Genomic DNA, 23,529 nt, shown 5'->3' with positions numbered 1-23,529 from the left:
GGGTGAGGTGTTACCCCCCGTAGATAGGGCCCGCAACTTGGGCATCCTCCTGGACTCACGGCTCAGTTTGGAAGATCATATAGGAGCCGTGGCCAGGGGGGCTTTTGCCCAGGTTTGCCTGGTGCGCCAGTTGCGGCCCTATCTGGGCCGAGACGCCCTACGTAGTCACTCATGCGCTTGTGACCTCCCGGATAGACTACTGCAATGCTCTCTATATGGGGCTGCCCTTGAGGACCACTCGGAGGCTTCAGCTGGTGCAGAATGCGGCCATGCAAGTTGTGATGGGGGTTTCCCGATACTCCCATGAAATGCCTCTTCTCCGCAAGCTGCATTGGCTTCCAGTTGCCCTCCAGGTGAGATTCAAGGTGCTGGTGATGACCTATAGAGCCCTAAATGGCATGGGTCCGGACTATCTTTGGGAGCACCTGCTGCCAGCATCAACTTCCCATCATCCTGTGTGCTCCCACAGGGAGGGCCTCCTCAGGGTGCCGCTGGTCAGGGAGTGCCGGCTGGCGGCCCCCAGGGGGAGAGCGTTCTCAGTGGGAGCACCTGCCCTTTGGAATCAGCTGCCTGTGGAATTCCGGATGGCCCCTGACCTTCGCTCGTTTTGCCGGGACCTAAAAACTTGGCTATTTAAGGTTGCCAGCCTGGACTGAGGGTTTTGGGGTTAAGGTTTTAATTTTTAATTATTTTGGGGCTATTTAATTTAATTTAATTTTAACCTGTATATATTGTACTGTTTTAATTTGCCCTGTAAACCGCCCTGAGTCCCTCGGGAAAAGGGCAGTATATAAATAAAAATAATAAATAAATAAATAATAAATAAATAAATAAATAAATAAATAAATAAATAAATGATGTTCCAGTTGTAATATTGTAATTGTATATACAATAATTGAAGAATGTTTGGGCTAAGACACTTCAGAAATTTTTCTTACTTCATAATTGGCTCAGGGAATTGAATTTTGACATCCTTACTTACCCCTGACAGGTGGTTCAAGTTGTAACTGATAGGATCGAATTGCTCATCCAGACTATAATAGATAGGACAAATGAACATTGTACAAAAATGGAAGAGGTTTAATCAATGCATTAATGATCCTGAAGGCTTTATGAAAGTCAGAATTGTCTTATGGTGGAGTCCTCCAAGGCTTCAGATTTATGAACAGTAAACAAAGAGAATCTTGGCAGTAGCTTTGATCTTAAAATCCAAGGTTGGAAGACAGCAACAGGTTTCACAGCTACTCATGTCAATTACAATAAAAGTCGAGACTCTAACTTAGTTAACATTAGAATGTTTTGTTCTTTTCAAAGTGATTTATCTTGAGATTATCTCAGGAGATGAGGAATGGGTATGTTCTGTACATTTGTTGCCAGACTGCACCTTGGAATGCTGTCAAGACCACTGTTAGATGTCATTAGCACCATCTAAGTAGTGTTCTGGGTATTGGAGATCATGAAATTATCCCATCAAAGTCTGTGCTGGGTTTTCATCTGAACTCTGAATCTGACTGTGAGAAGGAAAGAGCTTGCAAATTTTTAAAAACTGTGTCCTCTCAAAGCAAAGTCTGAAAAAATCCTTTATCAGTTTCATGCACACATTTGAGCAGGATTTATTATTCATTTGTGAAATATTGCCTATGTAGTAAACAGTATCAACCTTTTAAAGACAGTAGTAGAAAGTTTACTTCTTGCTCCCCAGCCCTTATGATGTGACATTAGTAATACTGCTTCTTAGTCTACAGGATTAATTTACATCCATATGAAAGAAAATAATTGCAAACATTCAGTTCTAAGGATGGTTGTTGTACCTGTTGTAATTTAGTTTGGCCTTTATATTTAATTTTAATCTAATTTTTTTCACTGTGTTCTTTGCCTTTTATTGCTGGAGCTTGCAGATCGGTTGTATTTTTAAATGTCAAAGTAGTGTCATCAATTTTAAAATCACATTCATCTTCTTCCCACCCAGCTCCCCTTAATATATACTGCTCAAAAAAATAAAGGGAACACTTAAACAACACAATGTACTGTATTTAATAGTAGGATGTCTTATTTTCTGTTCCCTTTATTTTTTTGAGCAGTATACATTCAACATACAGATTGAATTAATAAGAGTATATAGTCTTGTCTCGCTTTTGCCTGTCTGTCCACACTGTGGCTTCCGGACCTATATATACATTTTGCATAAAGACAATAAAATATTCTGGAACAATTACTGGAATTGCCCAGGTGTTAACCTCCTTGATAACATTCCCCCAGTTTTGTATTCCTTTCTAACTTTTAACTTCAGTTTGCTTGAAGGCTATCAGGCACTTGTAGTGATCATTTTCATTCAGACTCTTGGCATTATATCTATTGGGCATTTTGATTCCTTTAATTTTCATTAGTATTATCAATATTATTATTGCAATGTCAAACCACTTCCCATATCTTATCAAGTGAACTAAATGAACATGTCCATGTAATCACAAGGGTTGAGCTTGATTCAATGGAATTTTTACCTTTTGAAATGAACACAATTAACAGCTTCAAATTAATTTTTTTCATGAATATAATAGCAACTTTAAAAAAAAAGTGTCACTACTTTAGCCAAAAGAAAATAACATAATCCCTAATGTATGCCTATAAAACAGACATGTCAAACACAAGGCCCGGGGGCCGAATCCAGCCCGCGAAGTGGTTTCATGTGGCCCGCGAAGCCATCCTGGAAACAGTGAGGGAACGGCCCCCACTGCCTTGGCCCTGGCCCAGAGACCCTCCTTCTGCCAGAGACCCTCAGATCTGTCCCATTCCTGCCCAGGCCCCCATAGGCACCCTTGATGCGAATGATGTACAGCTGGCCATGCCCACCCAGTAGGCCATAAGCACTCTAGCCACGCCCACCCAGTAGGCCACACCCACCCTGGCCAAACCCACCCGGCCCCCTAATGGCAACCGCAATGCTGATGCGGCCCTCAATGAAATTGAGTTTGACACCCCTGCTATAAAACATCTATTTAGAGCATTCTCTACATAAGGAATTTCTAGCTCTCTTCCAGCATGAAATAAGTACTAATAATTCTCCCCCGTTACCAGCATCTCACTTCTCTAATGTTTCTCATATTATTTCCAGCTTTGATTTCTAGAAGGTGACCATCCTGGATAACAGTCCAGTTCTTTCCTTTTGTTGGAGTACTGCCACATACGCAAATTAATTATAGTAGAGAGTAAATTGCTTTATCTTGAGATAAGAAAAGAAGAATTTGAACTCTTAAATAAAGTCTTTCTCCACCATTTCTCCCTAAGATATATAGTACCAGTTTTCATTTTATTGGCAAATTTCATTACCACACCTGTTTAAAACTGTTCAAAACCAAAGGAGATATACAAAGTCAATAATCAAGTGGTTTTTTTTCTTTTGAAGACGAAGATGTTTATTAAAAGTGTCTTTAGTTTACGATAAAAACTACAATACTGAGTCCTTGTAATACAATACAGCTATACATCAGAAGGTTATCTAAAAATAGTTTTAGCAGCAGATTAGACACGTGACCTGCAGTGCCCTATAAAAATAATAAATTGGCCAGATCAACTCTATTGATCAGGAGGCAAGTGGTTCAGCTTCTGTGTTTCTCTGGGCATGCTGCAATTCAATGTAGAGGTAGAACAGTTGGTGGCTCCAGAAGGGATACTTGCATATATCTGTAAAGAAGGAAGCCACTTATTACTGATCCCAGATTGACCTTGACAGTTTCTAAGTTCCAGTGCTCTAGATCAGTGGTTTGATGGCTTTCCTTCTCTGAAATGTGCATCAGACCATCCACAAACAGAATCATAGCACCTATATGAACCACTTTAAAGCAGCTGCATCTTTTCCAGGCACAAACACAATCCCAGGAAAACACATGGTTTTATTACAGAATTCCACATAGGGATAAATGTTGGAAGATCTATGTTTCTGAACCGTAGGTATTCTGCCATACCCAAATTATATTCTGTTAGCAGGAGTTAGGTATCTTTGGAACTGATGCTTATTAAATTGCTTTATGATATTTATCTGTTCTTTAAAATGATGCTGTATTTTGAACAGGTATCTCTTGGAGAATACTCAAGGAAGAAACAAGAGTATTTTTTCAGATTCCTATAATTAATTTTAAAGTATATGAACATCAGTAAGTGATGTACCCCAAAGAAGTATTCAATAAATATATAATGGGGGGAGTTTTACTACCTGAAATAACTAGAGATTCCCTATCAACAGAAAGACAATGATTTAGCAAAATAACAATTCATACATGTGAATAAATCATCCATATACTGTGTGGGAACGATAGATGCAGTCTGCTCAGTGTTATCAGTCTGAATGAATGGGACAAGCAACCTAAGAACTCCAATTTGTATTATGTTGGCTAAGTATAAAGGTAAAGGTAAAGGTTCCCCCGCACATGCGTGCTAGTCGTTTCCAACTCTAGGGGCCGGTGCTCATCTCCGTTTGAAAGCCGAAGAGCCAGTGCTTGTCCGAGGACATCTCCGTGGTCATGTGGCCGGCATGACTAGATGCCACAGGCGCACGGAATGCTGTTACCTTCCCACCGTAGTGGTCCCTATTTTTCTACTTGCATTTTTACGTGCTTTCGAACTGCTAGGTTGGCAGAAGCTGGGACGAACAGCTCACTCTGTTACGCGGCACTCAGGATTCGACCCGCCAAACTGCCAACCTTCTGATCGACAAGCTCAGCGTCCTAACCCACTGAGCCACCGTGTAAGTATAGCCAATAGTAAAAGATGAAGGGAACCTTGGTCCAACAACATTGTACACTGTTGCAAAGGCCATCCCTTGTGTCTCCCCCCCTCCAGTTTTTGAATTCTACTAGATTGCTTCCATCTTTCCAAATTTGGCATTACGAACTGACATGGAGATTAGAAGGACAAGATGCAGCTGCTGACCCAAGAACTTACTTAGTCTGCTTGTATTTTTCCCTTATTGCTTGCTGCTGTCGATGAGGTGCATCGAGGCATGCTTTGTGTAGGTCACTTAGGCAAGGCACAATCTCACTCAGTGAGTATCCAGTGAAAGCAGCAAGAGTTTCTGGCTGCTCATGAGAAGACAAGAGTTACAGCTTCAGTACTACAAATAAATTCAGATAGAGACAAGAAAGGACCTGGAAAGAAACTTACGCTGAATCAGCTATTAAGTTAGGACAGACTTTGTACAACTCAGCAGCCTTACCTTAAACATTATATAGGGATTGTGAAAGAAATCAGTTCAAACTGCTCAGATAGGCACAAAGATTTGCTCAATTTTTAAAAAGCTCACATTATGAATCTTTGGTCATATTATCCTATCATATTGTCAGGTTTGGCAGGGCTTTTGTAGTAAGCAAAAACTAAATTGAACTTCTAATCTTGATTAAACATTATATTTTGATTTTTAAAGTACCGTATATATCTGGAAGGAAATTTCTGGACAAGTCCCCTGAAGATTTTTAGGGTCTTTGCTCTACATAACGGGAACATTTCCCTGATCTAAAACTGAAGAAACCCAACACAGACTTGTATTGCTAAGACTGCTTTTGGAACAAACTGCTACTCTCAGTAGTTACTCACCTCATTCCTGCCTAGACATATTCACATCTGCTCAGTTTGAGATAAAATACTGAACAAGGTGCCAGGACAAAGCCTGTGGTGCTGAAATAAACAGCTGTTGAGCCAAAGCTAAAATCTGTAAACATTCTTTATAGAGGCACAGCCTAAATAACAAACATTGGAAATTGTTTTGTCATAGTACTGATCTTTTCATTGAAATAGCCATTTCTGAAGCTAGTTGCTAAAAATAAACTGCTGCTAAAGGAAACATAAGAAACCTTCTTATCCTTCATAGTTCATTCTTGAAACAATGCCCAGACATATTCTACCCCCTTTAAATTAAAATAAATGTTTACCCAGAAATGCCGGTTTACGGTGTAGTTCGCTAGACAATAAGCAGCTGCTGCCATTTGTGAGGGCAGATACTTCAGGAATGGGTCTGCTTCAAGGAGACTCAATTCTGCTATGTACTAAAAGAACAGAACATTTTTTTAAGGAAGGAACATTAGGAAAGATGGTAGATATCAATATTACTAATGGTTTGGGATATTTACACTGATTTTTCTGCTTAGCTGAAAAAGTTAACAGGCCTTTTCCATCCTTTTGTTGCACTCGCTTATGATCATTAGCAAAGTAACACTGATCTATTTGAGACTGGATAGAAATGTGTAGCTCTGTATCCTCAGTTTGCAAATCCTTTCAGTAATACAGATTTCATCTGTGTTAGAAGTGCCAAGGTGAACTTTGCTAATCAGATACAACAGACCTAGATAGAAATTCTACTGAAGTATCCATTTGTATTTAAAAAATGTAATTTCAACATATCAAATATATCTTGAAAACAGATACCACAGTGCAGATAGGTGGCTATTTGTTTTGTGGTCTAGATGTCCTTTAAATGCTTACAAAACAAAGAATAACTTGTAAAGCAAAGAACGTACCCTTGCAAAGTTCTCCGTCTTAAGACTTACACCGTGTCTTTGTAAATATTGAAGGAGGAACTGATTGACGGTCGGCACGGTTAAATCAAAAGCAAGTACTTTAAGAAGCAGGTGTTCCATTCGCAACAGTTGCTTTTTGGAATAAGCGTCATCTGTTATGTACACAAATTCTTCTACTTCGGGTGGATAGATTTCTTCATATTTCCTGGGAAAAAGAACAGTATAGAAGCCGCATTTTCATGACTACGACTTGGTGTAAGCATTATAATCTTTACAGGTGAGTTACATTTTCATTACAGAGCAGTTCTTACTTTTATTCATTTACTAATTTAATTCCTCCCCTTCAGTTAGGAGCTCAGGGTGACATACATAAAGATCCCCCAACATATTTCTCCTACCAACAACCTCACAAGATAGGTTGGGCCGAGTGTGTGACCAGCCCAAAGTCAACCAACAAGGCTGAGGATAGACTAAATTTTCTTAGTTCAGTACTTTACCTACTTATAGTTACTGTCATCCAATCATTTATACCAGCTAAAATCTCTCACTCAACTCATCCCAGTCACCTCATTATTTCCTGCCCCTCAAAAGTTTTTTTTTTAAATTCATGACTCACTTTTACATTTTCTTATAAACATTCATGCATGGGTCTGTAATATTTTAATATCTAAGCAGTCTATATAACAATACATTAATGTGTCAGTTAACATTATTGAATATTAAGGGCTTATATAAATATAGACAAGCTAGGGAATTTGATATTAAATTCTTACAGACTTGTCTGCCATGTCTTCTAGGCATTTGCAGAAATGCAAGATACAGTGAAGTAGGAACTATCCCTGTTAAGAAATCAGTATTCAAAACAGCTTTTCTTTTAATCCTGCCCTGGGGACTTGTCAAAATCATCAAGATGTGCTTATGTAAGGTAAAGTTCAAGTTAGGGTGCAGATCCAAAATGATGATCCAATATCAGATTTTTATCTCTAGCATAGGATAGGATAAGTAGGATGTGTTGTGAATGTAGCTTTCCTGCTTGCCAGACAGGCCGAGATGTTCAAAATGCTTTCATAAGAGGGATATGCTATGCTGTGATGCAGGAACACAAAGACAACTATCCCTTGCAAATCCCTCTAAAACTCTTGATTGTTTTAAGCCTTGGTGCAGAATAGTAAAAGCTGGAAATGGAGGTTGGGGAAAATATGGAATCAACTGGAGGTGTATTAATGCTTTGTTGCATTTTTCAGCCTTTTTTATCACCTTGATAAGCCGTCCAAGAACAGTCATCTGCCACAGGTTGCCTTTTATATAAACATACTTACGCAGCTAGGAGAATTGCTGCTGTTCCTACAAGTTGCAATTTTCCTCTGAGAACTGACATGCAAGAAAGAAATCTATCCAGGTAGTTCACAGCAAGGTACAACGTCTCTGTCTGAAGCTTGTATTCTTCACCCACTTCTGCTAGCCAATCCACTAAGATTGCACGCATCCCTGTGGTTATATCAGGCTGCTTCCTCATGTAGCATGGTCTGGGCCTATATTTTACCTACACAGAAAGGGATTAGCTTTAGAATAAGCAAAGGGAATATATTTTCCATACATATTGCACTAAGCCCTAATATGTTTGGCTTTACTTTGGTTTAATGTGCTGCTACATGATGTCAGCCAACTCTGACACTCAGTAGACAGTCTGTGCCCTAAAATAATGTGTGAATGCTGAGTATATTCTATCAGGAAAGTTATCTATGAATGTTCCAAGTTGTTCCAAGAATGCTGGCTGATGGAGCCATTGGACAAGAAATAAAAGTTTACTCCTCCATCCTCCCTTACCAGTTTGGGGCAGATGCTAAGACTTTTGGACTGGATGAAAACATAAAAAGTACTACTTTAGGGAGAGGTATAATTGTGGCTCTCTGAACAATTATATCTAAAATAATTTATCATAACTACCAATAGTTACATAAAGTTTGGAGAGAACCTTAGAGTCTATGTAGTTCAGTCCTCTGTCCAATGCAGAAATCTATCACTATAGCACCAACAAATGACCATCCAGCCTCTATCTAAATACCTCTACTAACAGTGTCTGTCACTTCCTTGGGCAATCTGTTCCCTTGCTGAACACTCCTTAGCATTAAGGCATTTTTTCCTGATGTCTACTTCTTTGTAATTTAAAGCCCCTATTTATTGCTGTGTCTTCTGGAACCACTCTGAATAATTCTATCTCATCTTGTCCATGATAAACTTAACATTCTTGGAAGTAGTCATTATGTCCCCTTGCAGCTTTCTCTTCTACAGGTTAAACATATTCAGCTATTCCAACCAATTTTATTTTTTTTCCTTCCAAGGCCTTTCATCATTTTGGATGCTCTCATGTAGATACCTTCAGTTTGTCAATGTCCTTCCTAGAATGGCCTAGTATTTTAGTTGGGATCTACCCAACATAGAAAAGAGGAATGATGACTTATCTTGATCCTGACAGGATGCTTCTGTATGTATATTTGGAAATCCAGGACTGCATTTGCTTTTTTGAAGTTCCATCACATAATTGGTTCATATTTACCTTGTGACCATGGCAGCCAATTACTTTTTATATGCACTAGAATAAAGTAGGTATATCCAGTACTCACCATCCTACAGTGTTGCTTTTGATTTTTTCCACCCAAGTGCAGGACTTTGCATTTGTCCATGTGGAAATTGTTCTTGGTTTCCTCCATTGTTACAACTTGTCAAATTCCACCTGATCCTCTAACATGTTTGCTATCCTCTATATCTTTGTATTGTTAGTGCAAAGCCACAAAGATAGTTGCCACATATTGCATGAGGTATAAATTGTCTTAGCAACAATGCATAGATTCAGTGAGCTAAGATTTAAAAAGCATTTGAGAGTGCTTCTCTGGAAATCTCCAAATGGACAATAGATTTGCTGTTTATATGGATGGTTCAAAGAATTGCCACTAACTGTAAGTCTTGAAATTGAAGATTCCTCCAAATATTGAAAAGTTGTAAGTTTTATAAGTCAAATGATAAAATGAGGCAGAAACTACACTAAGTGAAAATTTTGGAAGTAGTAGACCAATATTCTTGGAGAGCTGCAGAAGACAGTGTTGCCTTTAAGGTAACAGAGCCAATCATGATTAGAGAACAAGAGGATACACAATGGTTTGACAAAAATGGCTTCTGGGAAGCATTTATGATTAAGCCTGTCTTCTCTGCTTTGTTTTAAGAAAGGCAGGTTTTCTCACGCATTTGTGCCCAATATAGGTCCAGAAAATATTATTATAATCATTCTGGTGTAGGAGTAAGAACCTTGAGTTCTTTTAAAATTAAACCACAACTATCCAAATCAACATGAAACCATCTGTGGCACAGACACAGAAGGATTTTTGTGTCTTGAAAATAAAAGAATTACTGCATTCTGTTAATTAGAATCTGTTTTGTCAGGTATATGTAATCTAAACTGTAAGGTATATGTTATCTTAGTATAAAGAAAGGAAAAGAGAGTAAGGAATGTATAGTGGTACAAATAAAGAACTGTCTCTCAAAACTACTACCAACCCAGTGTCATTCACAAGTAGGTGGCCATAGAAATTAAAATATGCAGAGACAGCAATGCACAAATGCATATAGAGCTATGCAAACAAGAGAGCTGAAATATCCTCCTTTAGTAGCCATTCCTAGTAAGTTATGGAATGCAAAATCAACAGCATCAATCTTAAAGCTGTTCATATAGAATGGGAAGCAGTTTCTAGGAATATTACACAAGAAGGAAACATTCTCCAAGATGAGGTTTAAGAGACAAGAGTCATCAAAGAAAGATTCGAACTCTTGCAGTATACATGTTACATAGCCATTATCTACAGGACAACATTACATAGGACAATAGCAAGTCTGTTTATTTTTGTACTTACTTCTGCATCTCTTAAATAATTATGAATATCTTCTGCATATTCATCAATACTCATGTCCAGTTTGTTACCCTCACAATCTTCATTTCGTAGGGACTTATCCACCAACATTGGAGACACTAGACCAGCAAAATATTCAAAAAGTGCTCCTTAACATTCAAATGTTGCTTTTATAAGAGGCAACATAAAACACAAGAAGTTAAAAACTTTTCCCTATTAGATTAATATTTAGTTACCTGTACATAAGTTCAATAGTAGATGAAGGTTAGGTTTTATTGTACTGGTCTCGATTTCACACATACTATGTTCCACTTCTTCTGCAACTATAAAATTATTTTTGCTTCTCTCTTCCACTTCATCTATGTAAATAGCAAAGCTTTTCTTGGATGACACAGAGGTTGGCATTAGATATTTGCCAGTCATAGGAACAATATTTTCAGATGCAGACATCGGTCTCATTATGGAAGGTCCCTGAAAAAGAATACACTGAAGAGGCTACTTGGATAAGCAGCAAAACATTTTAAACCAAAAAGAAAGAAGTCCACTTGCCATGACTCAACTTCCAGACAATGGAAGTTCTGTATAAAAAATTTAAAAAATAATATTATTCGGTTCAGCCTTGGGCTTTAAATGTTGTTGGACAAAAATTCTTATCATCAGCTAAAGATCATACTGCATGGCTATGATGGAAATCATAACTCAAATTCCATCAGCCCAAGATTAGAAGTAACCAATTTAGATCATAGAACTGGGTTACTGTGATATAGGAAATGAACACATTCTTTCATTTCTGAAGATAACTCACAGGAAAATGCTAAAGACTTTTTCTAGATAAAACAGAGATGGATATTAAAGATTCCTCAAATTATGACTTCATAAGAACAGAAGGAAATCACTAGGCCAAAGTTTGGTTAGGTTTTATTTATTATTACAATTTAGTAAAAGAGAGTGTATGCTGAGAATCTGAGTCACTTAACAATAAACAATTTCAAAGAAGAATCACAGAATCATAGAGCTGGAAGGGACTTGGAAGTCTTCTACTCCAACGCTCTGCCCAAGGCAGGAATCCTTATACTATCCCAGACAAATGAATGGCCAATTCTTTCTTGAAAATCTCCAGCAATGGGACACCTACAACTCTAGAGTGGAGGGACAAGCTTAACTGCTCTGTCAGGAAATTTCTCCTTAATTCCAGGTAGGATTTTTTTTAAACAAGCTTCCATCCATTGCTTCTTGTCCTGCTTCAGATGCTTTAGAGAACATGTCAACCTCTTCATTTCTATGACTGATCTTCAAGTATTGGAAGACAGCTGTCATGTCACCCCTGATCCTTCTCTTCATTAGGCTACATATACCTAGTTCCCTAAACTGTTCATTATATTTATTTTTTACTTATATGGTAAGTAAAATACCACAAACAAAATAATATCCAACAAAATGTACCCACATCCCAGAAATATAATTTTCCATCTTGTCCTTGAATGTTGTCTGAAAGAATTTTATTTATTTATTTTATTTTAATTCCATTTATATCCCGCCCTTCTCTGAAGACTCAGGGCGGCTTACTAGCTTAGCAGTAGCCTTATGTTCTTGTGCTTTTCTTTGAAAGTTTAATAAAAATGAGACAGTTTTGAATATTTGGAATCAGTCTGAAGTAGGCAGTCTTAGAAATACCCAGGCTCTTAGCTACGAAGTGAAACTTCAAAGAAACAACAGACTCCCTGAATTTTATCCAAAATCTAATCATCAACCAAGATAGGCCTCTATTGTAACAGTGTCACATAAAGGAACCTTGGTATATGCACCACATGTGGCACCTCTAAAGCTTCTGAATGGGATAGCAACAGGTACAGTGAATTGCATGGAGATGAGCGACTATGAGCAAAGCACCCGATTCCAAGAATGGCAACAGTTGGTACATAAACTGTAAGTACACAAAAGGTTTCTGGACAGTGATCTCCCTTGCTGATCTAGCAAGAGTTAAAAGTCTAAGAAAACCCTCATGTTATGTGCCAGTTGAGAATGAGGGACTATAATCCTATCCAGGCTATTGCTGAAATCGGTCAACTTTAAAATCTGCAACCATTTTGTCTTGCAGGATTTAAGTCTAACTTTTGGGGGTTTTCCCATTTAACAGCCCCCACACACTAGGACAAGATTTCTACCACATCTCTTTCCCAGCCTAGAGCTGCAGCCCCATCACATTCTCAATTATTTTCCCTAAAAAGGAAGATTGGAAACAGACCAATAATTATCTACAATAGCCAAGTTAAGCAATAGTTTCTTAAGGAGGAATGCACAACTACCTATTTCTATCTAATCAGAGTGTAATTTGAAAATCTTCCTGGACTCACAGCTCCTGCTCAAAAGCAAGTGGAAGCCATGGTCAAGATAATTTTTGGACACATATATCTTGGGTGCTAGTTGTACTCTTTCACAGATTTGGAAGCACTGCTCATGGTCACTCATGCCTTGGTAGTCTGCCAATTACTTACTGTAATGTCCACCATGTCCTTGAAAAGATTTTGAAAATTCAGCTGCTCCAACATGCAGCAACATGGGCAGCAGGGCTAAAGGAAGCTTCCCCACCTTGACATCATCTGCACGTGTTAGATTTCCAATTCTGAGAAGTTGAATACATTTGGGAAAGTTCTAAGGACTAAAACAGAAACGCTAAGCCACTACTCTCTTCCCTTTAGCTCAGTCACCTAGACACTAGAATGCCCTCCAACTTACGTGGGAAGAGGATCTTACACACTGTCCATTTTCATACAGCTCCCCAAGAACAACTCTGTGCTGGGAATTCTGACTGTCATGGGGTACAACTGGAAGTGGCAGGGCACACTGAAGTCCAGCTTGTACCATCTCATCATCCTTGCTGCTATAATTCATTTCCTGCAGATCAACAGTTGATACTGGGGGGAAAAACAACCAAAACCAATCTCATTAATTATATTTTCAAATCAACTTGCTACTCTTTGGCTTAGCACATTCAACTGAAAATCTTCAAACATATGACATTTTCACAAGGTTTCAATAAGCACTCCCATTATTTTCACAATGAGAAACTGCACATCAACAAACATCCAGCTAATTGCCCACTCCACCAATAGATTAATTTTCAAACATTAGAGTTGGATTATCATACCTCCCTATGTTCATCCTCAAATCTAGAAAGCTTTTGGAAGAACAGTATTAATACTGTTTCCCCAGGCCAATTTCATCATTTGAAAGGTATCAATTTAAGATTGGCGGAAGCAACATGTAGCTGAAGATCTTATAGAACACAGTTGTAGTTCTGTAACGTACTTGCAGTATCTCTAATGTATTCAATTAACTCAACAGTCTGATGCTAATCCATTACCTAACCAAATGGGCTGAGTTCACACACTGAATATATGGTAGACTATCTTACAGTTCAGTGTGCTATGCAAATACAACCTACATCCATAAACCAAATGTGTCAATCTCTTCCAAGAAAACAAGTCAAAATCCATGATACCTAGGCTATACAGTATTCATGCATCACAAGGCTACAGTGTTTTGATGGAGTATAAATAAGACCATTGAGTCAATAGGGCTTATTTACCAAATCATGGTTACAAAACTGCATAAATCCAGCCGCTAGTTACCTGGTCCTAGAAGACATATTCAGCTCCCTCAGTCTCTGTTACTACTAATTAAGGTATTGGAAGGCATGCAAGCTTTCTATGGGGGTAAATAACAATGATTTAAGTATCCCCAAACAAGATTTTGGAAAAACAAACAAACCAAACCACGATCTTTTGCTATGGCGAAATGATTTCAAAAGCAGAACAACTTCTCCCAAGCCCCGCATCACATTCAGGGCCGGCGGGGGGCGTGGGGGGGGGAGAGGAGAGAGAGAAGGGGAAAGAGTTCAGGATGTAGTTGGAACTACAATTCCAGACAAACTAAAAAGGAGGGCAGGGTGGGGGAAGGAGTGGTTCGCCCCGAGTAGCTGAACCTTCTTTCTCATCGCCGCTCGGTTATTCCCCAAAAGAAGTGCTGCCGGGAGCCAACCCCCCAAGGACCTTGCGACAGTTACCCATTTTTCTTGCAATAACCCCGCCGCTCCCCGCCCCTCCCCACCTGTGGCGAAAGGCGTGCCTTTGGGATCCCTTTAGTCGAGGGGAACAAACGGAGCCAAACAAGGACTTAACGCAGCCCCTCCGTCCTCCCGTCCCAGCCTATATAGCCGGTAGCCAATCAGCGCTCGACGCCGACGTACCGCCTTGTCCGCCGGCACTTCGGCGTGCGCTCTAATTATTTTCAAGCCGCCCGCGTCTGTTGGGAACGGCCAGTTAGAGCCGGCGGTCGCCCGCCCGCCCGCTCGCTCGCTCGCTCTCTCGACCGCTTGCGTGCGGAGGGCAGCTCCCGTGGCAACCTGGGATCTCCATAGAGATCTGTCGCCGATTGCCGGGAGGAGAAATTTGCCTAGCCTGATAATCGAGTTCCCACCGTTCTCTCGACCCGGAGCGTCGTACCGCCTGGATGGAAGTGGGAATTCCTTGCGGTTGGAAAATCAAAATAATAAAACTTCAAATGGACTGGTTTGCAGAGAGTTGGGTTCCCCGCCACCCCGTGACTTCTCATTCCTTTGTTGTTGTTTTTGTTTCTTGTTGTGAGTCTCAGAGACGCGCTGGGCTGGGCAGATCAGTTGTGGCTGGGATGATACCGAGTCAAGTCCTGCACACACGCGTATCGGTCCCTCCACAAAGACTTGGAGACTGTCGCTGTTCGAACTCATACTGTAATTTGCCAGATTAACAACACAATGAGTTACAAACCACGAATTTCAAACTAGGTTTTCTGAATCTACTAAACTACAAATAAGAAAACTCAATATGGTTTGTTGTGAGACTATGATAATTGTTCTAGCACAGACATGTCAAACACAAGGCGGGGGGGGGGGGCGGGGGGCGGCGGATCCGGGCCGCGAAGTGGTTTCATGTGGCCCACGAAGCCATCCTGGAAACAGTGAAGGAACGGCCCCCACTGCCTTGGCCCTGGCCCAGAGACCCTCCTTCTGCCAGAGACCCTCAGATCTGTCCCACTTCTGCCCAGGCCCCCATAGGCACCCTTGATGCGATGTAGAGCTGGCCATGCCCACCCAGTAGGCCATATGCACTCTAGCCACGCCCACCCAGTAGGCCACGCCCACCCTGGCCATACCCACCCGGCCCCCTGAGGGCAACCGCAATGCTGATGCGGCCCTCAATGAAATTGAGTTTGACACCCCTGTTCTAGCAGATGAACAAGGACATTTGAAATTGAGCAAGTGATAGGAATTTTTCCCTAATGTTCTTTGCAATTTTATCTTTTGGCTGTATTTGCACAGTAGTTTAACTATGTTATTAATGAATTCACTGTAATGCGCTAACCCAGAAATCAATGTAGTTCAGAGACAGCTAGCCCTGCACTAACCAGTCCTCTTGCTTAAAACTTGCTACCAAGTCTGAAAGTCACAGAACATATCTTCCAAACACTGATTGGGCCAGAAGTCAAAAGTTAGGTCTTGCAAAAGTGAGATTGTAATTTCTTCATCAGAAAAACAACTAAACTTTCTGCCAATCAGATTTATGAGTGCAAGACACAATGGGTGATATATAATGGGTAATGTAGGTATAATGAGTGACATGAAGTTTGGCTTTCAGAAACGGCCTGAGTAGCTTTTAAAGTAGGGACATCCTTATAAACACAAAGTTGTGCACTATATAGCAATAGACCCAACATCTTTACTTTGTACAATTTTTTTTGCTACAGAAATGTAATTATTACTTTGATGACTGACATGTTTTAAGATTGTGTTAGAAGCTTTTTGAGCTCTTAATAGAAACTTCATTCAACCGATTATACCAATGGGTGAAAAGTTGAAGTGGATTCTAGATACTTGAAGTTCTTAACCTGATCAATTGGCCTTTAGATCAGGTTAACATCTAGATCTAAAGATCTTAGATCAACTGATTTAATTTCCCGTTTAACAGGGGACTTAAAGGGCATTCTACAAAAGGGCATCACTAGAACTTTGGCTTATGGCAGCCCTTCAAAATAGACCAGACTTGAACATCAAAATCATGAATATTTATTGTAGGGTTACAGTAACAGTCTCTTGCAACTCTGAATGTACCTCTGTCCTCCCCACTTTTATCCTAAAGATAACTATAAAGACTCAGAGATGCTTTCTCAAATTCCATTCTTGCTTTGGGCTTAGGTTTCTCTTATCTGAGCATTGTCTTGGCTGCAACATTTCCTCCTTTTCTTTAAGGTTATACTCACAGCTTTTGAGTACCTGATTTCAAGAAATTCCTTAGAACAGCACTACATGAAACCAACTAGGAATATATGTGTTCTGTACCAGCCTGCTACCGGCCCTGCAGAAAAGGCAGGGACAACCCCTTTAGAAACGGCAAGAGGCTGGAATTACACCTGCCAAATTTATTCACATAAAACAGAGTAAGACAAGACACCAACCATAAAACACGAGCTAAGAAGCAGGAACAATCCGAGCGGTTGCCTTCAACAAACCAGCCCTCCCACACATTCCCCTTAAATACAGTTCAGGGCGTGGCCTCTCTGTGCCTCCTTCCGAGGTGCCCCATTGCCTTCCTCTGTTTACTCCTGACTGCCTCCTGCGTCGGGCGTCCTTGAACAGGGCCAGCTGTGTGTCATCTTCATCCACGCTGTCAGGCTCACACAGCTGGGTCTGCATCGTGACCAGATGAGAGGGGCCTTGCTGGGGGCTCTCATCAAGCTGTCCAATCCCCTCAGCAAGCTCTTCAACACCCCCTCCTCCTCCTCTGAGTCGTCCGACCCAACTGCCGAACCCACAGGCTGACCCTGAATCACAACAATATGAAAGGTACTTGTATTATGCATAAAATAGCCATAATCATCCATATACAAAATAATTGAAATAGGAAAGTATGAAGGTGTTGGAGGGTGAACTTCTGGTTAGAAAGCATGCAATCTCTCATTTATATGGAAACTGAATAAGGAGCAGGAATATAGCCTTGTTTGATTCCTCAGAAGCTAGGGATAGAGTTGTTAAGTCACCATTGCAATAGTTTCTAATCTGTATTGTAGTATTTTGATAGAACAGAATTATCAACCTGAGAAAGTGATTAATGGATTTTCTGAGTAATTTCCTCTATAGGTTTTCATGAGGAATTGAATGGAAGGCTGCCCTGTAATCAATAAAGACAAAGGATGTGGTTGATAGAACTAGAGTATTTCTCCACTAAATGAAACTTGGGACATTCATCCATGGACATTCATCCATATCTTGATCTATAAAATGCTTGTTTGGAAGTTAAGATAAAAATGTTCTCAATTTATTCTCAACATTTAAATGGGTAAGAAGTCTGGATTGCTGTCATGGAGCCAGTTTTATCTATATGAATGATTAGAAGTCTTGGAGCCAAAATGATAACTGTCAGATAATATCAAATAGATCCAAGAAAGAAAGAAAACCACCAGTTATCTAAACTGGCCCTATGTTCCTGTAGTGGACAGATGATGCCAACTATATAGGGTGACCAGGTGATGACCCATCAATGTAAGGAGTACCTCTGTGTTTTCCAATCACAGTTTACAATCTTGGTACAAAAACAAATAAGTCCCAAGTGTGCAAGTTATGGGTGGTCATGAATTCCTGGTTTACTCCAAATAACTGTCCATGGCATAAATATTATAATCCCCAGGAATTAAAAGCTTTAGGAATCTGAGCAACATCTATGAGTCTAGAGTCAGAGGCAAAGATACTGTTGGACACCAGGGTACATAGTAGACATGTGGAATACAATTCTCAACCTGTAGCATCTTTGAGGAAAGACAGGATTAGAACATAATTGTTGTTAAAGTAGGTCATTAATATATATAGTTGAAGTGGAACTAACCTGCTGAAATTTAAGCAGTAATAATGTATGTATTATTTACATATGCTTATGTATATATTTACCTAAAGGTCTGTTTAACTGAACTCCTAGGATTGCTCTGATAGTCTTTTAATCCATAGAATGAATAAACATATTGAATTGTTCCGGAAGCTTTCATAACATTAAATTCTTAAATAAACACAGAATCCATCAGGAAAACATGTTGCTGTTTAATTTCCTTGCATTGTAAGCAATTCCCAGGTAACATTGTTAGTTTAAAAAATATTTTAAAGTGTGATTGAATTCCAGATTTAAAGCTGAAAGAAGTAAACATTTTCTATCTAATCAGTTATAGCATAAAATTAATACAGCTGAGCCTTAAGCATCTCATTATTCCCTTTCCCTGATTTCGCTCTTTGTTTTGGAGGGGGGCTCCATCTCAGGACTCCTTGCTTGATATCTTCAAGGCTCTTCTTTATAATTAAAATTTTGTTCAAGCCTGTGGTGGTTCGAAGAATGGGAAATAGCAGTTGCAGTGAAACCCTGTCGAATATTCATACAAACAATATGAATTGGAGGGAGGTTAATCATTAAATTAAGTAATTGCCCGAAAATACAGTGTTGATGATTGCAGATTGAAGAGAAATAGAAAACAAAATGGCTCACAATAGGGAAGTGAGTAAGACAAGGATCCATATTGTTTATATCAGAAAATACCATATAAGAATAAACACTTGGAAAAGATGAGAGCTGAAATCAATATTGGAATTCAAAACACTAGCAATTTGACATTCACACCATTTTGTGAGCTGGAAGCAAAGGAGACTTATAAAAGCTCATAATGAAAATGAAACATTTGAATTAATGTTAAATATTAAGAAAGCAAATGTTATGTCAACCATCAGGATTAGCAAATTGACATTTGTTGATCAGGATTAGCAAATTGACATTTGTTGACCAGGTTCGCCTGGTGCGCCAGTTGCGGCCCTATCTAGATTGGGATGCCTTGCGTACAGTCACTCATGCGCTCGTGACCTCTCGGTTAGACTACTGCAACACTCTCTACATGGGGCTGCCCTTGAGGACCACTCAGAGGCTCCAACTGGTGCAGAATGCAGCCACGCGAGTTGTGTTGGGGGTCTCCCGATACTCCCATATTACACCTCTGCTCCGTGAACTGCATTGGCTTCCGGTTACCTTCTGGGTGAGATTCAAGATACTGGTAATGACCTACAAAGCCCTACATGGCATGGATCCGGAATACCTTAGGGAGCACCTGCGGCCGGCATCAACTTCCCTCCGCCCAGTGCGCTCCCACAGGGAGGACCTCCTTAGGGTGCCACCGGTCGGAGAATGCCGTCTGGTGGCTCCCAGGGGGAGGGCGTTCTCTGTGAGTGCGCCTGACCTTTGAAACCGTTTACCAGTTGAGCTCCGGATGGCTCCCAACCTTCGCTCCTTCCGACGTGATCTAAAAACCTATTTGTTTGAACAAGCCGGCCTGGTCTGATGGGTTTGGGTTTTAATTATTGTTTTAATATAATTTATTTTTACATTTGGGCACTAAGGTTTAATTTGTTTTTAATTTTGTATTTTGGTTATTTTGGTATTTATGGCCTTGTTCACCACCCTGAGTCCTTCGGGAGAAGGGCGGTATACAAATTAAATTAAATAAATAAATAAATAAATTTGACATTAAAGAAAGATGGTAGATAGTTTTGTTTACTTTGCTAAAGAAAAAGACAAAGGTGAACTGTATTCTAGACAAATAAAAACGAGATTATTTGTTGGAAAGTTAGCAGTAAGGGTAAGAGTATTGAATTATAAGATTTACTTTTCAATGACAGCAAAGATCACAATAGTTAAAACAGCAGTCTTTCCAAAGGATTTTTTTTTCAATTCTCTAAGTTATCCAAATAGTGTGATGTCAAGAATTTGTAATTATATAATATAAATATGATTGCATGGAAATAATATGTGTCAAGACTTTTATAATTACACAATAAAAAGGAGAAAAAAGACTGTCACTTGAGCTGGGTGGTCCAGGAACTTACAACTTTTCTGTTTTGCTAGAGTTGAGTTTTAGCTTGTTCTTTGTTTTCACACCACAAAATTCTCCAAGACCAAAATATACCTGCAGGTAGTTTCTTGATTTTTATTTCCTGATGTAGTATTTGTTCAACTTTTTCCACTTCTGGCATTAATCCCCATTTAATGGGACAAAAATCTAAGGATTTTAGGTTAAATTTTCAAGATTGTAACTGTAGGAAGAGGTTTTTCTTTGCTATCTATTGCTCAACATTTCAAAGTCATGAATAAAAAAAACCCTGCCCCTATCAATAAGCCTCAGAAATTGCTTTAACATCACACTCAATAGGGATGGAATTAAGATGACAGTGCACAAAGTCTCATTAGAAGTTTAGTATGTCATGTAACACAGCCCTAAGGAGTGTCAGAAGCTAGAAATTGCAAGCTTGGGTCATGAATTATATCCACCTGAGAAATAGAACACTTTATGAGTAATTGAATATTTATAAATACCATCTTTCACACTGAGCACAAACATTACAAGACAAGTTCTAATAACTTGCAGCCTGACTTGGTGGGGGGGCTGCTTTAACTTCTCACTTTGTTTAATCTTAGAAATGTAGTTCCTAAAACATCTTTTTGCTGGTCTTCTGTTTACCTTGCCAAACTGACTGCATGATTTCATATAACTGTTATGGTTAATAGAGACTGATATTCCATTTCTGCCTAATCCCTTAATTAAAATATTTTGTATCATAGAAAAATTATTTCTGGTGCTCCAATCTGTGATCTCTCTTTTTTTCTCTCACTCTCACACTTTGGATTTAGATAAATAATAAAAGTATATTAAATAAAAATCTGGTATAAAATGTTTAGGCTTTTACTAATGCAAAACATACACTGTTCATGAGGATTTGTCCTTGATCAAATGTCAAGCCAAACAGATGGATTCTGCTTTATATCTCGATACATCATAGTTTTGCCAGGTGCCACTTGGACTAGTTATGCTAGTTCTTCTGCTAGAGCTTGTATGAACATGAATGAAAGGCCTACTTCAATTGTTACACTGAATACAACCAGTATATATATAATTGATTTTACAAAAAGTAAAAGTTGAAGTTCAGTCTAGTCTAAGAGAAAAATCCTTTCTGAATATACGTTTAGAGGTGGGTAGCATAAATGTAGCTGTCTATATCAAGTCTTCCCATAAGAAATAATCATTTGTAACCCTTTTAGTACCACTCCTTTTGACTGATTGGCTATGTCTAGTCCAGAAGGATTAACAGTCATCATAACTCAGAATTAATGGATTCTAAGTCATCCAAGACCTCATCATTTATTGGCCTATAGTTCCTCAAATTGATACACTTTATAATTAATCTAACTTTTAGAACTGTAATAGCCACAATATCCTTCAGGTACGAGTATTTGCATGAAAATAAAACCATGCAGTAAAACCATGCTATTGAAATTTTAAGTATGAATAACTATAATTACATGAAATATAAAATTGCATTCAGTAAAAATGCAGGATGCTCTCTCATTTTCTTTTTTTTTTTGTGTATGTGTGAAATCTAGTCTTAGAACTTGATTTTGGCTTTGGTTCTACCATATTTTTTTTGCCTGCATATTTTTAAAGAAAGGTCCCTAATATTCTACACAAAAATACTCACACTGAAAAAGCATTTGGTCCTCTGTGCTACGTTATTAACATGAGCAAGTAAACAGGATCACATCCCACTGGTTCCCATATCAGTTAGTGGTTCATACCTGGGCATGAACAAAAAGCTGATTACTTATATGGTGATAGCCCTTCAAGGCAGACCAGACAATGAAACGAAGATTATCAATGCTAATTGTATTTTTATTATAAGGGATACGGTAATATACAAAAAGTAAACACCTGGTACAAAAATATTATCAGAAATTAAACAGTTTTTACCATGCTTAATGTGATAGATTAATCAAAATTAAAATTATGCATTTTGGTACTGAATTCTCTGTAGAAGTATCTAATAGTTTGTTTATAATTCAACCAACTAATTGCTGATAGAATTTAAACAAAATTGCATTTGTAGTTAACTCTAAGCATGGCTTAATGTTAAAAATGGATAAAGCACCATGGCAAATGAGGGGGATAGATTACATACCCCTGACTCCTTTGATTCCCAATTCATCCCCTGTATATCAGCAGAGAGTGAAAACAAATACAGAACGGAATAGACAATAAAGCAGATACAAGTTGTCTTTGCATCTATTCCAGCCATCTGGTTCTTGTTCACAATCCAATGTAATAGTAATGACATATTTTTCATTCCTACTGTGGTGAATGTTTCACCAACCACCTGCCTTAATTAGATTACCTGTACCTGAAGGTAAGTCAACATAAGCACCATCGTTCATTGCTGCTTATGCTTTTGAAATCAAGCCTTAAACATTGCTTTTGTCTCTTCATCAGCTTATTACTAATATCAATGGAAATACAGTATAATCATTTTCTACAGCCCCAACAATTACTTTGACTTTCCAGGAGCAATGGCAGGATCCAAAATAGTTTCAAAGATGTCCCTACTCATTTAAATGGAGTACAGTCTCATTGGTACATTACTTCTGTTTTACCTGTTAAGTAAATCCAGTTTATCAAGCAAAGAAACAAAGGCCTCAATGTATCTATAGTTCTGTATATAGCATATGATCTGTCATGCTACAGACCTCTTAGATTCAGCAATGTATTACACCACCTTTAGTTATATCAATGTACTGAAATGCTCCCTATAATTGGTGATCAGCCTCACATGTTATTGTGTGGAAATGTGGGGACAGTCCTCCATGGTGAACTGACAGTAACATTTGACCAATCTAATGCAAGCAACCAGAAGGAAGAAGCAACAAATGTGATGGAGCTGATTCCTGGCAATTTTTTAATGAGATTCAATTATTCTGTATAAACTGAAATGCAGATTTTTTTTTAGTGGTTCATTTGGATTTCAGTGTTCTAATATTAAGTTTTAATTACACTCCTTTGAGGAGAGGTAATCTCTAAGCCTTCATCAACATGTAAACATGCATCCATCCATTATCCTTGGGATTTCTATGGAATCTCTTTGCTGGGTGTGATTATGATTGATTCCTTTACTTAAAAATCACTTGCAAAGCCATAAGAGTCTGCATAAGGCAAACACATACATGCTTTTAATAAAA

General features: G+C 38.9%; 1 protein-coding gene across 1 annotated transcript; it reads right to left on the bottom strand.

The window, feature by feature from the left end:
• Positions 1-3,629: 3,629 nt before the first annotated feature.
• Positions 3,630-13,300, bottom strand: CCNA1 (cyclin A1; the record flags this gene model as incomplete). Its single annotated transcript, XM_081327275.1, has 8 exons — positions 3,630-3,681; positions 4,939-5,072; positions 5,922-6,035; positions 6,507-6,711; positions 7,826-8,049; positions 10,412-10,527; positions 10,645-10,879; positions 13,145-13,300. 8 exons carry the CDS (start codon positions 13,298-13,300, stop codon positions 3,630-3,632), a joined length of 1,236 nt encoding a protein of 411 aa, XP_081183401.1.
• Positions 13,301-23,529: the final 10,229 nt, after the last annotated feature.

This window comes from Vipera berus (assembly GCF_964194415.1).
Source record: "Vipera berus genome assembly, chromosome: 4".
Lineage (NCBI taxonomy): Eukaryota > Metazoa > Chordata > Lepidosauria > Squamata > Viperidae > Vipera > Vipera berus.
This window is presented reverse-complemented; position numbering and strand designations above follow the sequence as displayed.